At 38.2% G+C, this 17,047-nt stretch overlaps 1 protein-coding gene across 2 annotated transcripts in view; it reads right to left on the bottom strand.

The window, feature by feature from the left end:
- ZNF277 (zinc finger protein 277) overlaps positions 1–17,047 on the bottom strand; it is a 54,948-nt gene that overhangs the window by 6,235 nt on the left and 31,666 nt on the right. For both annotated transcript variants that reach the window (XM_080394183.1, XM_080394184.1), the window contains exons 5-7: positions 10,801–10,892; positions 9,283–9,393; positions 6,093–6,225 (exon numbers count right to left, since the gene is read on the bottom strand). In XM_080394183.1, coding sequence (XP_080250309.1) covers positions 6,093–6,225; positions 9,283–9,393; positions 10,801–10,892 — 336 coding nt within the window. The remainder of the gene's footprint in view (positions 1–6,092; positions 6,226–9,282; positions 9,394–10,800; positions 10,893–17,047) is intronic.

Below are 17,047 nucleotides of genomic sequence, written 5' to 3' on the forward strand. Positions count from 1 at the left end.
AAGTCTTATTATTGCCTTTATGGTTGTTTGGTAAAAGAAGGAAAAGATATCCATCATTTAACAATTTAATGAGAATTTTAAAATCTGTTACTGTAAATGATAAACAAATGTCTCTAGACAGCTCTAAACATAATGTCGTCGTCATATATTACAGAATGAAAATTCAGCAATTAATTCAGTGATGCTACATGGTAGTGTGTAAACTCTCTGAGTTACAGCGGAGACTCATTAATGTCACCATTACTGTGAGATAACATGAAGCCATTAACACCTCTCACCACATGTTCTCTCAGCTGCACACTAGTTTCCTGTGGCTGCTAATGTTAACACCTTAATGAGCGGTTAGCAGCTCACAACCACTGCAAAATGAAGATGATTCCATCTAGCTCACAATTTTTCCCCTTACCAGGTTGAAGTATATGTGTGCAAAAGAGTATGCTCAAAACCGCAGCCAATATTAAGCTTCACCTTTCAATTAAAGGTGGAAGGGGAAAAACTACTCACAAGCTTTGTTACTGTTGCTGATTCTTTATGGTGTTTCTGTGGAGAAAGCAGAGAAGGATCTTGCAAGATGTCTCCATTTCCCTCATCTATTTATATTCAGAGGGGGAAAAAAAAAAAGGAAAAGAAAAAGCTAACCAGGTCTTGTATCACTGGAAAATTACACAGTGAATGGATAACTAGGGACGCTGTGATCGAAGTGCCAAGAGACTGAAGCTGACCAACTGGGTGGGAAAGAGTTCTTTAAAACATTCTTGAAGCCCTTTCAAATTTTTTTATGCTTTCTTTTTTTAAAGACATTTCTTCAGTTCTACAGCTTGATGGCATCTGGGACCAAGGGTGCCCAAGGGTTAAGTATTCAGCTTCCCTTGCTCTTTTCACACAAGATGCAAGAGCTCCCAGCAATCATCTCTAGAGATTCCCAAGAAATTCTTAACAAAACCAGAGAAAAAACTAGACTTGACATTGTTAATAGTTCAAACAGTAGAAAATACATAATTAAAAAACCTGCAGGCCTTACTATATATCCAAGGAAAACCAACTTCTTTTTTAAATACTTGCTGTGTACCTCACAGAGAAGATGATCGTACAGAAAAGTGAGGAAAGCATGCAAATGAGTGTGGTTTGATTATTTCCTCTTCCAAAATGAAGTTCAAATGCACAGAGATTAATTGCCCCACCACCAATTTACCTTCTCAACTTGAGCGCAGTTTTAAAGGTTCTACAGGAAGAAGTTCTGTGTGCTGCCCTGAGGCAACATACCCCAACTTGGGTAGAAGTGTGGAGATGGGAAAAACTAGAAATGGCAGCTGGTATCTCAAGCAGTTTTGCCAAGAGCGGTTACTGAACTAGATGCAAACAGAGTTCCAGGCCTGTGGAGCTCAAAAACTCCAAACAGACGCTGTTTTCCTCTACAAATTTCCTCTCGCCCTTCTTCTCACCTGCCTTACTGTGATCATCCGAATTGTTTTATATTGCTGCAAAACACAAGATGCTTTATCACATAGAAGAGATGGTCTTATCCCAACGTTAGTTAATTGACATTGGATGAATTTTAATATGACGCATTCCTCCACGTGGGGGATAAAGGGCTTCCCTTTAGTATTTTACAAAATATGTGTAAGTCAAAACAGGTTATTTACAAATAGTAACCCCCATAACAAAACATTCTTCTCCTGCCCCCAACAGATAATAAAGATGACTTAGGGCAGGGGTCCTCAAACTATGGCCCGCGGGCCAGATACGGCCCCCAGGGTCCTCAATCCGGCCCCCGGTATTTACAGACCCCCCTGCCGGGGGTTGGGGGGGAAACCAAGCAGCCGCAGGTGACTGCCTGCCGCTGCATCCGTGCGCCGGCTCCCTGGTTAAAAAGTTTGAGGACCCCTGATAGGGCTTGCCAATAAGGAGAAAACATCTTTCTATCTTTGAAGAAAAGTAAAGGCTTTATGAAGCAAGTTTTCTAGTAAGTAATAGGTGCCATTTTTCAGCTGTCTAGCTTAGTCATAAGTGCATTCATTATAGTGATGTTACATTACTACAGATACATGCCATTAGTCAATTTCAAAATAAACATCTGTGCTTCCTAGGAAGGATACTCTATATGAAGTGCTGCTGGTAACAATCAGGTGAACATAGAAGGAAAGGCCCTGTCAGTCTCGGCCTGCCTCTGTTCCTTGGGCTGGGATAAGAGAGTTTTAATACTGCCTTCTGTTCTTCTAGGGCCTCCAGCAGGCACCACGGACTACAGGTTCTTCCCTCCCCATTTTAACTGGCTCTTTGTGCAAAGTGAGTCATGAGGCCACAGGCTACCGCAGGCACAGAAATGAGCAAATCAGGTTAGAAGTGTTTTTGGAAAAAAGAAAAATAAGGTGGCCTACCTATATATCTTGGATACATTGTGGCTCAGTTCTTCAACCTCTACTATCAGTTGGTCTCTTTAAACTTATACTTCAAGCTCTTCCAAATAGGATTGCTATAATCTTCCATGCTTACACAATACCGACAAAAGACCTCCAAATCCACTAGGGAAGAGACCCCACTGCCTTTCAAGTAATCTGCATTATTGCAAAACTCCCACTCTAATTTAATGTAACTATTTAATAATAAATTTTGATACTTATTTGTGAAAGGAATCTATCACACACATGACAAAAAAAAAGCTTCCACTCTTACTAAAGATCACATGTAATCTTAACACTAACCTGTGAGCAACAGAACAACAGAAATCAATGATACGGGGGTAGACAAATCAAAGCAGCTTGCAGGTCATGACAGAAGTCATAAAAAGTCTCAGAATACCAAACTACTTACGAAGTAATTTGCACTTATTTGTAATTTGCCAAATTCAAAATTTAGGAAAGGGAATTACTAACACACATACATAAAATGTAAATTACGTTCCCAAAACAGATTCTTACAACTGTACTAAAAACACAAGTGAAGACAAAGGCAGAAAGGAGGGAAAGGAAGAAGACAGGCAAGCCTACTGCTCTAAATGAAATCAATGGGATCTCTGCCATCAGCTTAAAAACACAAGTAAGAACTGGCCAGAAGATCATGAGGCAATTCAGCAGACATTCTCAGGACATCTGAACAAAAAGCTCTTAAAACCTCTCAGTACAAAAGGCACAAAATGAAGGAAACCACCAGTTCCAGTTTAATAAGACTATTTTACACAGTGCTTGGTAAATATAATATGTTATAGAAAAATATAAGAAAAGGACAGTAATGCCTGTAAAATGGTTGTAATAAAGAACTATCCATTTAAATAGTGTAAGATCCAGCTGCTGATAGAAAAGCTTTATGGTGCACATCCTAAAAGTAAAGTGTGTAAGACTGTGATAATATTGATGTTTATCATTAGAGACCTACTTAGTCTTAGTCTTTTTATGATGAAAACAAACTTGATCAAACTGGCATATAGAAAGATCTTTGTTACACTCTCAAAATTCAAACTCTTCTGTGAAAACAGACAAAAAATAGATACATTGTATGCCTACATCTTTAGGTCAAAGTGAATTAAGTAGTAAATTCTGTCATTTCAGAAAAGATACATAATCTGTGTCTGTGACATCATATAATTCCCCTGAACATTTAGAGCAATGTGAAGCACAGATCTTTAAGACTCATTGAGAAGTCAGACTGACAGTACACACTAAAAAAAACACCTCTAGTAACTTGTAAGATGCTAGGAGAGGGGATCTAAAATCACTACAAGTCATTACAGAGAGCAGACCTTGCATAACGTCTAGAATTCATGGAATATAGACTCAGCTTGAAAAATAAGCATCCTATCACATTAATATAATCTACTGTAAACTACATATGTGCAGTAGAGAATAACAGTGTAATTTCTCCTTACACGTAAGGACCAATCTACTGAACCTCCAGTGATCAAATTATAAAGTTCTTCCTTTTAATCTTTTTCTCCTTTGTGCAAAAATAAAGGGTTTTCCAAAGGCTACTTGGAAAGCAAACACTCTACTATGTAGGAAATATCCTAAAAATTTCATGTTAATGAAAATATAATCTCATGCAACATTAGTGTGCAAATGCACATTTTATAGTGAAGTATTTCGTAAGTGTTTAAGACAGAAGTTTTAGTCTGTTATTAATCTTTTATTCCCCCCCAAATCCTTTCTTTAAAAGAAGAAATGTCAGCAATTCTGATATGGCTACAGTTTGAAGGGTCAGAAAGACAGTAGAAACAGTCCACTGCGTGGAATGTGGTGAAAGACAACTGAAAATGTGTAGAAAGAAAATATGCCTGTAGCAGAGCACATAAAGCCAGACAAAGAACTGTGATCATTCACAGTATGTCCCAGAAGCAGCACTGGCAGCATGCTGGTACAAACTTTGCACATGTAGACCTCCTGCCCAGTTTTAAACTTTTTGGTGGTTTGGCATATGTTACTTGAATGATATTTACCAAACTCTGTCTGTAACAGCAAGGACCTGAAAAATACACCTCTTAAATGATACTGCTAATTGATCAATACCTGAATTGGTTCAGGCTGGCATAAGAAGTTACTCTGCAACGTTGTGCCCAGAATACTGGCGATGTCTAGAGATGCCCAAGTCCCTGACTTGAGCACTGTCCTCTGATTGCCCATACTGTGTGAAAGTTTGCATGTTCTGCACTACCCAGACAATGCCTGGATGTTGTTTGGGAAGCACACAGGCCACAGATCATTCTCACTAGTCAGTGTGGACAAAGCCACCAGTTTTGGAGACACTGGAGAGAGTGGGAAAAGAGGTTAGGTATATGAATATTAGTCTTGCTGATATATTTACTTTGGCATATTCTGCTTATTAACATGACACAGCCACTGTGGCTGCACTGATGTTATGACCTCCCTGCATGTATCTCAGGTTTCTGAAGGAGTATCACATGCTTCTCTGTGCTTCTGGGCAGTCATCTAGCTCAATTTCCTGATCAAAGCTGGGACAGATTAAAATCTGAACAATGAATGCAAATTAGAGACAGAAGGTAATTTAAAGAGGATGCCAAGTTCTGAAAACAAGATTATCTCCAAGACTAGCAGAGAAGAACACACTATTAAAAACACTTAAAACAACTACAACATTAAATTCAAGTCTGTTAACTTGCAAGGAAGAAGAGAATGCTCAATTCTGTTGTGGAGCTGAGAACATCTACCCTGCAGTACTTGTTCTCCACTGTGCAGCAAGTACAGGTCAGTTTTTAAAGCAGTGATATCCGAGTATCTATAAAAGAGAATATAGGTCTCAGATCACTGATTTTTGGAAGGAAAGTATACAGGATAACAGAGAGAATTCATTCCATCTTGGGTAGAAGGGATTTGGCAGAGCATTAAATGTACAACTTTTTGATCTTACCATTAGAGTAAAACCTAGGGAGAGAAATCAAAGGGAAACAGTAAGTAAAACAGCCAGGGATGCTTATTTATAACCTGGGTATTAACACATATAGAAGGCACAAAGACTAGTTCAGGTGAAATATAGTTATTTCTGGGACAGAATGTAGCAGCTTTTGAAGCACGTCCTACATTCGTAAGTTGAAGACAGTAAGTGAAAATCTGTTCCACACACATGCATACACACTCTCAAAGGTATGAGATAAAAAATATTAATACTTAGCAACATACACCTACCTGGAGGGCAAAACCAAACACTTTTTCTTTCATCTATGTAATTTTCACTCCCCCCCCTTCGCATTTAATTTATACTCTGAAGAGCACTTCCAGCTTAAGGTTTGTAGAAAACAAGCTCAAAGCAAATAGCATTCAAGTTAGACCTCCATTTACTGTTACTTTATCTCATTTTCCCTTCTGGTTATTAAAGCAGAGACTGAGCACTAATGACATGATGATTAGTATCTCTTCAAGCTACATTCTTGCATCTCTCAAAATCAATTCTCAACAACAAATATTTACTATTCCTTAGTTTAAAAATTATTCAGAATATCAGACCACAAATGAACATATTTCTTAAGAGTCCTTCACTCGATTTTTGACCTTTGTACTAATTGCTGGTTTGGAATTACTCACTTTCAACAAGACATTGTCTGTATCTCTTTAGTCAATTCACTAGTTATTCATGGAACCACTTACCAAGTAATTAATGACATAAAATTTGTCATATTCTTTGTTTTTGGCATTGATTCTGCGATGCTGCTTCTTTCTCATGTGATCTTTAAGCGTGTTTTTGTCTCTGAAGACTTTTTCACAGTATAAACACTGCAAACTAAGATAGAAAGATAAACAGGTCAACATATTAAAATGAAAATAGTAACAGGTAATTTCCTTAAATAAGCTGGAGATACAGACAGTTAAGATTAATCCCAAGCATGTGAGAGCAAGTTAAATGAGAAATACAGTTTAGTTAAAAAAAAAAGTCCAAGATAATCTTAGATCACAGTAGAGTCAATCAAACACAGAGATGAAAAAAATGACATAAAATGAAAATACAGGTAATAAAAAAGTTTACTGTTCACCCCACATGCAAAGTGGGAGAGAAGTCTGATTGCCCAAAATTGACCTACCAGGGCATGGGAAGGTCAACGTGAACTCTTAACTCAGCATGCACTTATACTGGCATGTAACCCACCAGTAACTGTTTCTTTGTAATTTAGACTGAAACTCCCTGAACTCTGAATGTGCTAAATATCTTAAAAAAGAATTTAAAATAGCTAAACTGAAAGTTTTATACTTCTAGCTCAACAGTGAGGTTAAATGAAAGTTTTCCAGGGTGATCGATGGGTTTTGAAATCCTGAGAAATAAAATTTATTAAATAAATTCATATGTACACGTGTGTGTATATATATATTATTTTTTTCACATTTATGTATATACATACATACATATATGTACATACATATATACCTAGACGTGCTTATATATATACACATTACTTGAGTATACTTGCTGTCTTAAATTCTCTATTACAAGTACTACAAAACAATTGTTCTCTCCACTAAAGTTTCAGCTGACATCTGAAAGTTGAGCTTATAAAGCATTAAATGAAGTCTCTTGACTCAGACTGCCTGAGGACAGCAATCTGCATTTCAGCCTAAATAGACAATTTAGAAATAGATGATGGTCATTTTTTTCTGGCAGAGAGGTAGCTGAGCCCGGAGCTTACAGGAACATACTTGTTTAATGGATGCAGGTCTTGACCCTCTAGTTAGCCAAGGTGTTAAAATATTTTTCTTCTAAGTGATGGCTTAGGTATCTTACCAACATGTAGACAGTTTCTTGGGCTGTTTGAAAAAATTATCTCCACAGGGGTGAGGGGGCAGTGGGGAAACCCCCTAGAAAGTAATTTCTCATGAAATAAAAACTTTGTAACTGTGGCATTATTATCTTTGTATTGGAGGTGTCGGTGAGCAGGAAGAACGATTTGATGGGAGGTATAAACAACCGCACTTTAAGACATAAACCCCAGGGATATAAAAAAAAATGCAGTGGTTTTGAATTAAAATTATAGCTTTTTTTTTCCTTTACTTACAAATGGAAACATGCCTGATTGTACAGTCAGAAGGAATTTTAGCAGTGTCTAGGTCATCCCTTTCCCAGGGGTTTAAGATACAGATGTTGAAGAAGAAAATTATTTTCTTATTCAAGCGTCTGACCCCATAAAAAAGATTAATATTGTACCTACAAGGTCTGTACTACACCCTGTAAACCCTCATACTCCTTCAGCAAAGGTGCATCCAGATTCCCCTTAGCTCTTGTGTGTGGAGCAAGATTCTCAGTAGTTTTTTGATTTCCAAGAACTGCTGTAACATTTATGCTTACTATTAAGGAAGTTTTGAATTCTCCTTGTGCTTGCAGCCTCAAAATCTGAATACTGCCCTGCTGGTGAATTATAGGTCCGATGGCAGAATATGTCTATGAATTTTAATATCTGCTTTGCTCCACCTGCTAACAACAAAGTGTTTGGTCTACTTCTGAAAAGCATTCCCAGGGAGAGCACGTAATGCTTTCCCTCACCATACACAACAGTCACACTATTTGACTGAAGCAAGATTTTTCTCCTCTTAATAATACTTTCGGGTACTTTTCTACTAGCATATCTATTTAGTCTGTTCTTAGCAGTAAGAGGAGTGGCCTTTCACTACTTCGGAAGCAATTTCAGCATGCGTATTAACGACAGAGAGGACTGGCTCTGTGAAGCCTCCATCTAAATGAAAGCCTCAGGTCCTACTTGTAAATTGTAAAGCTACAATCTATCAGTGAGGATGGTAACTCAGTGCACTAGGCAACACCAATGATAACATAAAAGGCATTCTTAATACATCTTCATTTTTGGAAAAAGTTAACATGTATTTATTGTGACTGCACATTCTTTGCCAGGACAAAGACTAAATTAGAGAGCGCTGTTGCCTTTTGTGTCTTTTGAATCTCTTCCCTGCTCCCCTGCCTTAGATGTACAAACCAATGGATCCTAAATTTACTTGAAAGAATATTTAATCTAATTTCCATACCGCAATTTTCACAAAGCCCAGCGTTCTGTGGCTTTTCATAACTAAGCCTAAGATTTAGGCAAATTACTCCCACAGTTTTTTATTACTAGATTGTACTAAAATCTAATAAACTTGTTAAAGCCACAGTTTTGCTCTTAAGTTAATTTTCTGTTAGAGCCCAATTTATATTTGCAGCATACTTCAAATTGTCCCATTTAAAAAACCCATAAAGGGCACTTAGATAATTGCAAAGAAATCTCAAAGTGAAGAGTTTCCTGCTCTTTGCTACCCAATTTCTTCTCCCAAATTCCCTTTTTAACTTCTTCAGTCATCTCAGGTTTATGTGTTTCTGAGGCTGCGTATACATTGGCTTTCCCTTTCTACTCTGAGATGTACTCTGTAAGTGGTAGAGAAGGGAGACACCAAACATCCCGTGCTATTGATATACAGGGACAAACAAAGATTGGCGTAAGAACTTTGTAATCAGTGATTAAAGAGATGTTTAGCAAAAAGATTGTTATGATGAGAAAGAAGAATATTAATTCTAACAGTTATGAGAAAAAGGGAAGTGTTGTCATTGAAGTCAACGGAAACCGTGCCATGCATAAGAACTGAAGCACTGCATGTGACTCCAGTTTTCCAGCAAATTCATGCAAATTGTTATGAATCTCCTTTCAGTAAGTCAAGAAAAGCCTTCTAAGAGCACTCACAATAAACTTACATTGACTCTTTGTTTCTTCTTAACTAACCATGAATGTTGAATTAATTTTAACCAACTTATTTCCAGGGTTAAAAGAAATATGATCTAAGTCGATTAAAACAAAAACCTACTTACTTGTCGAGCTTCCCCTGTAACACAGCCAAAAATTCATAGCAATTCACAATGTTATCTGGCAGCCCAATGTTAAAAGCATGCTCTCTTGCCATATGATTGAGAAGGACAGATCTACAAAACACATTCAAAAAGAACATTACATATTTTGGATACATATAAGAATTACTCAATTGGTGACTTGAAGTACACCAACTGCTCTAAAAATGCATAAAAGCCAACATGAAATAAAAAATAATAGTGTTGCTCCACTGCTAGAAAGAAAGAATGCAACTTTATAGGAAGTTTTCAATTTTAGCTCTGCTGAATATTCAGTAACATTTCAACTGCTTAATCCGCATGCATGACATACAATTTTAAACAAAAATTACAATATAGTTTATTTTGATCCTCACTGTTAGCAAAGTTCATTTATTAACTTGAATAAGCAAATCATGTTTCAAACAATCATCTTGAGAAACATTTTAAAAAGTCATTTGGCAGTTTTTTCTATGCTGGTTAGCAAAGCAGAAATACTTGGATGTGATACACTTTTACATCAATATTGCTTCACACGGCACTAGCAACACAAGCAGCACTCAAAAGTACACATAGACAAACAAAATGGATATTCAAATAAGATGTTTTTCTAATAGAGATAAACTGGTTAATTCCTTAGGTAGCCAACACCTCTATATGCCTCAGCTTCTGCTTTTGCGGACTAGAGATAATATGCAGGTGTTGACACTGCTAAGCCTTGCTTTCATCACACTTCAGGCTGATTTTCAAACAACGTATTCTACCTGTCAGACCCAAAAGTAAGCAGAGGATGAAATTTTTGGGGGCTGAATGATGTGAGCTTCACTGTACTAGGCAGTATAGAGAAAGGGCATGTGCACAGCATTGGGATGACCTGGAGACACATGACCCTGGGTTCTTCTACCTATCTAGAGCACCAGAACTATCCATGCAAACAGACATTCAGGGATAAGACTCAGTCTTTCCAGATGAAACTCACTTCTGTGTATAAACAAAGTTTCTTTGGAGCAAGCACTTGAATGCAATTCCTCGCACTTGACTGATGCTGCAAAGCACTCCATTCTCTAATTTTCATCTCCTCTTTTTCATTTGATATTCAAATTCACACTGGTTTGGTGAGTTTTAAATAGGAAAATATGTAACTGAATAGAAATATTTTTTAACAGCCACACTGGCTTAAACAGCTCTCCTTGCCACTAATACAACTGCTGAAAAACTCTCTCTCTCTTTAAAACGGGTCAGTTCCCAACTCCAGCTTACTGTGTAGTATAAGAAGTTGTACTGGAATAAATAAAGGATTGAGAAGTAGGACAGGGTCTGTTTAAAATAGCATTGCAGTTGAAATACTTAAACTGTACCTTAGACTTATTTCTATCTTCTGAGTCCTACCATTAGGAACTGGTTCAATGACATTAAAACCATAAACAAAGATGATGATATGAAAGAACAAAGATGAAAGATATGAAAAAAATAAACCAAAAGCAAACAGGTCAAGAAACAAACCTGTTTCCTGTGAATTCTTGATCGCAGAACATACACATACTATGAAAACTTGTGTCATATCTTTCTCGCTGTTGCTGTTCTAGAACTTCTCTCTATGAAAAGAAACAGATACAGTTATTCAGATGAAAAATAAGAATCATTCCACCACATAAGCTTATTATACCTCTGTCCTTACTGGTAACAACGAACATATAAATTTAAATGTGCTGCTGACACAAACCAGGTGTTAGTATTTTTTGAGGGTGGGTTCTTAGAAAAATTGCAAGTTTTTTCAAAGGTAGTATGTGCTCCAGTCAAATTCCAGTAAAATTCTCCTAACATTATACAAGATGCATGGAAAGAAATATAATCCACAATGAGATTTTATGTAGCTATTTAAGTTATTCTATATATAACATATCAGCTTATTGTTTCTACTTATGGTTCAGATTTAACTCTGGTATTAGTGTGCAAGTTTATGGGTAACCACATAATGCCCAGTGGAATGATAAACTCAATTTTACATGGCTAACTGCAGGCAACCCAGAGGACGACTTCATAATACGGGACCGATGACAAAAGCCCTGGCAGTTTCTGCAAGGCACTATGGCACATACTAAACCCAGAGAAAAGGAGAAGCTGATTGCCTTCATTGTTGGCCCTGTTTAACATAGAGCAGCAGGCTAGGCTAGGCACTTTACAACGCCTGACACCATTTTCCTAACAACAACAAAATCCCACAGCAGGCGATTTTCTCTGGTGCTGTAACAGCAGCAGTGTAGTTATACTGTGGAGTTACTATGCACTTCAGATGCAAAGGCTGTAATGATCCGAGACATGGAAGAATTGGTGTTTGGATTAAACCAGCATATTTTCAGCCCAGCAGTACACTGTCTTACACTTGCGTTTGGAGTACTGGTAACTGGTAAAGGATTTATTTTCTGTGTAATGTAGAGGTGCCAATGCCTGCTTTCTGACATTTGGGATCCTGACTGAATTTCTTGAAGGATTTCTTGATCTCTTTATCTCCTTGGAACCTGCGATGGTGGAGCTTTGTGTTTCTCACCTACCTCTTTAGTTAACTCTTCTGTGTGGATTAAAGCCCAAATTTGCCCATAGTCTATACCTGAATTCACACTCAGCTACATCTGTTGAACATGCTCCACAGAAGGTAGAAAGAAAAAGAAAAGAAAAAATGAAAGAAAAAAACCCAGAAAGAGAAAAAAGAAAGGAAAAAATGACTGCACCTCCCAAACCCCAGGGAGGGGAGGAAGGCTTCAGCTATTGTCACTACAGGCTCAAGCGTGTCCTGCAGCACGGATGGGCTGGTGTGGGCCCACCATGCCACATCCTGCTGCCCACTGAGAGATTCCAGGAGGCTGATATTGGGCATATAAATGTGTTGGTTTCTCTTCCACAAGCACAGCGTGCCACAGCTGCATTACCTGGGCCTAGGGCCAGGGGCTGCTGTGGGGGGCAGCGCGCCGTGCCACAGCCCATCCTAGGGACCGTATTTAACCACACCATTTGGGAGCTGTAGCCATTGCACATCACCTAAGAGTCTGTTACCCTGAAAATGCAGATCCTAGGGCTTTTTTGTTTGTTTTTATACTACAGCATGTGTACTTTATATTGAAATTATGCTCTGCAGCATCTACTCAAATTTTAGACCATATCCACTCACGTCCTGCTGCGTTACGGAAAACACAGACTGACAGAAATATGGATTCCTATTTTTCAGGGATGACTCTGTAAAGAGATAATGGAGCATAACACATTTTGTGAGAGCCCTTTAGCAGAGATGCAATTAAGTAAGGATATCTGCCTGCTCCGCACGGGCAGAGAACATCCCACAGCACGTCAGCAAGAGCTGGGGCGCGCTCTGGTACTCACAGCTGTCACCCCCCTCCACTCAGCGGCATGTCCGATCCTGTTGGGCTAACCTTGGATATGAAAGCATCTGTGTGTAGTTTATATGCTTTTTAAAACACCCTAGAAATTATCTAAAAGGCAATCAAAAGATACTGTGTACAATTCAAACATTAAGACAGCAAGGGTGTAAACACCCTCACCCTTCCATTAATGACAGTCCAACGTAGCTTCCTAATTGTACTCTACTTGGAGAGGAAAAAATGTTCTGCGATACTTGCCTGCCTAACTCACAGATTCCCAACTCACACAAACTGTTTACTATATCCCTGGTGAGCTGCTGCTCCCACTTATGCCTGAGGGGGAAGAAGTGCACTGTATCCCCCGCGCAGATGGTGCTCCTGCTACTCTGCTCTCTCACCCTTCCCGTTTCCCCCTACACCAGAATGCCTGGCAATTGGGAAGCTTTGACTAACGTAGCATCGTTGCTTTATCAACTTACTTAATAGAGTTTAAAAAAAAAAACTTTCCAAGGTAGACACTCCTTTTACCTGTTGACATCCTTCATTGCTAGAGGGAACTCTCCAAGCCAGAAAGCAAACCCAGCACTTGCACAGGTGAGGAACTGAAAGCACTGGTTCAAGTCAAGTACAGTAAGACCAAGAGGGGCTGTTCTTTCCTACAGACATTTCCAACACTCCGCTTTGTTGCTGGGACTCTGAAGGGAGAACAGCAATTACAATAACTTGTATAAAGCTTTAGAGATTTTTCTGGGTGGAGGCTTTCAGCTGGTAATGAAAGTCAAGCTCCAGCTGATATTATGAGGCAGGAAATCAGTAATTTACTTTAGTACCTGCACCAGTTTCCAAGCCCTTTGAATTCCTGGGGATATTACCATTAATTTGTGGTTAATACTAAGACAGAAATGCCGAAAGGATTTCAGCCCTGAAGATTTTCCAGAACTCTTTTAGGATACTGTGTCATATCGAAGTGTCAGAGAATGAGAAGGCGAAGTCACTTGAGGAAAAAGCACGTATATTATTTTTATTTTTCCATAATGAATAAAAAATTAAGCATAGACAGAAAAGGTAATCCAAAACACTATAAAAAAGTGTTTATACTAGGATGATCATCTTTAAATACACCAGCACACTAAACTGATAATACAAAAGAAATTTGATCATTTGCATGACAATTTATAACTTGGAGTCTAGAAAAATGTCCCACACATTCACGACGCTCAGCTTGGGGTTGTGAGGAGTTCAGACTTTCTCTTAGGAGATGGTAATTTAAAAAGTGCCTGGAAAAAAATGTGCCCGTTCCTCTCCTGGGAATCAATATTTTGGAATAAATTACCTGTTTTTTTCCAGAAGCGCTTAAGCAATATGCATCAGCAAGAATCCACACTGATAATCAGTATAAGATGAAAAATGCATACTTGCAGCTAGTAAGCACTTTTCTCTAAACAATTACTTTGTCTCTGGTCTATAGCTCAAGAGATATTCAAGACATAAAAAATGCCTTCAAAAAGCAAGGCTAAAAACTAACTCCTTGAATGTCAAAAAGTCATGGACTCAGGACAGTTGGTTTTATGGCATATGAGATTTTTCTGATACTGTAATTCCTGTTATCCTTCCCTCCAACAGACACTGTATCCCAGGTGCTAAACTATCTTTCTTTATTGCTGGCAGGCCATTACTTTTTTTTTTTTTTTTTTGTCGTAAACCCCTTTACAAACGAGGCCCTCATAAATAATTTACATAGCTATTTAAAAGCATGGCTTGGATCACTGACATAGAACAACCATTCACAACTAGTACTCAACACAAGTTTTGCTGCTTCCAACTTGAAGAAAGAATTGGTGGTCAAAATTTTGCCTGTTTTTTTCCAACTATGTCAGTTGGTCTGACAAAAAAAGTATTACTTCGCCTTCCAAACCTGGCCTATTTTATAATCACAGCACTTCTGACAGATAAGAAATTAAGACAGAAAGTATTCTCTAGTGTTAAGATAGAGGCAGATTGCACTCTGCAGTTGGGGACAAGATCATACAGTGAATCTGTGACTGTAGTGAGACCTGAACTTATCATTCCTCACTCCAGGAACCTGCTTGTGCAGTGGAGGATAGATTCTGCAGCTCAGTCTGTAAAACAGAGCTAACAGCTGTATATGTCTTTCTTCTTTTTTTAGATGTTCAGGACCAAAACCAACCAAACAAAAAATTACTGCCATAAGCCCTGACAATGCAAAGTCAAAGCCTCTGTTCCAAAGACATAAGCATACAAGTGCTCTCAACTTTAAGTACTGTGTTTCAGTACTGGCTGCACTGGGGCAACAGCATTTTGTAGTTTGGTGTTCTTGTTGCCATCTACCTTGCCATTTCTGGTCCTTTGCTCTCATCCTCTCTAGGCAAAGAGATTAGAAAGACAGTACATTACACAAATGATCGCTTGAAAGAAGTTCCAAGAAAAGCTTTTTATAAATGGTGCTATAACCTCTGGAAAGGTAGTCTGCCTAAAGATGTTCCTTTGATCAGGAAACTTCACAACAGTTACAGCATGAAAGACTCAAACTTTGAGTGCTCAGTCACACTGTTGTGAGGAGTGTGTAATCACAGGACACATTCCTTCTGTTATGGTAACGGACTCAATACCACTGAAATCAGAGTGTATGCCTGGGAAATGAGGTATTACCAGAGACAGAAATGTGAGTATGAATTTGGATCTAAATAAAGTAAGCTAGAGACTTCAAAATAAGAATATGTATTTTATCAAGCTCTCCTAGGTGATCTCGCAAACACACAGCATGTATCTTAAGTTGTAGTTCCTTCCAATTTAAGTAAGAGTTACATTTCCCTGCTGAGTGCTCACAGAAACTAGCTATTGCTGTAGGCAAAGGAAGCAAGTGAAACAGATACTGGTTTAAGTACAAAACAAAATGAAAAAATTGTGCTTACAGATCACAAGAAGCTGCTTATAGACTTTCTGGCAATAAAACAAACCAGCAAAGTACACTGAGACAAGGAATAGGATTGGTGACACCTGAGATGCACTACCACCTCTAAAAACTTGCCAAGCACATTATTTGACAACTATGTACACTGTTAGGATAAACTACTTTTGAAGTAAGACAACTACATTTGGTTTTGTGTCCAGTTTCCTCAAAGACTGACTGATGAGCTTTAGATTGTGCTTATACTGCTAAATAGGAAAAATATTTATAAAGCGTCATGGTATCAGAAACTTCATGTCTCTGTAAAGACCTGAAGTCTTATCTGTATATCAATAACCTGTCTCCTAACTTCTATAATCAACTTATCTCCTTACTAATTGCTATATTCAGCTCTCCCACTTCAAACAGTACTCTATTGGCTCTTGAGCATAAAAACCCCCAAAACTTCTGATTCTGTAATCATTATCATGTCCTCTCCAATGTTCTCTCAAGAATTATTTTTAAGGGTACTGTGACGCTGATGTAGAAGACACTCTTACACCTTGTTCAGGAAGCTGAGTCAATTAAGAAAGGAAGAATTTCATGATATGATGAAAACTAAGTAATTGCAAAGATGTATAAAAGAAAGAGTGTTGTAGTTACAGTAGACATGTATCACAGGCTGCCAAACTGAAGCAGGAAAAAGATTAAGTTTGTCTGAAGTAACACAATCAAAAGAAGATGGAAACAGGCTAACACAGTAAAATGGAATAGCAAAAAACCAACTTCCCCCACACCCAATTAGAAATAAAGAGCAAAGAAAAGCAGAGATCCATTACTTAATGTATGAAGAGACAGAACACAGACAAAAGAGGAATGCTTGTAACATTCAGGGCTTCAGTCTTTGCAGAAAAGGTTAGTTATGTCACAACCATTAATTAAAAGCATTTAAAACAAAAGTAACGGAACAATGACCAGAAAAGGGCAAGAAAGGGTTAAAAGTTGGACATTATATGTATTCAAATCTGACAGAGTTTACCCAAGAGTCATTATGGAATTAGATAAAATGATTTCTGATCATTAGGGTGACAAGTCTCCAAAAACCGATGGAGTACGGGCTAGGTGCCAGGGCGCTTGATAAAAGCAATAAAATACTGAATGTAGGCAAAGAAGAACCTATAGAATCTCAGACATAGGTATTAATAAGCTGACATTATTAGCTGCTCTGTCAGCACTTCTGATGTTGCATTACACTCTGATGTTGCTAGCGTCTCGATCCCTTCCAGTATGTAGCTTCAACTTCTTGAATCTCATCTCAGCTTAAGCTTGTGACAAACTGGGGATCATACAAGCAACTCGTCTGGGAAACTGGTATAGCTGAGTCATCTTCCGGTTTTGGTGAAGACTCCTCTTCAGGGTCTATTTACTGGGAGGAAGAATAGCCTCTTCACCTAAAACTACCAGTCAC

Source organism: Falco punctatus, assembly GCF_963210335.1.
Source record: "Falco punctatus genome assembly, chromosome: 6".
In the NCBI taxonomy this organism is placed as follows: domain Eukaryota; kingdom Metazoa; phylum Chordata; class Aves; order Falconiformes; family Falconidae; genus Falco; species Falco punctatus.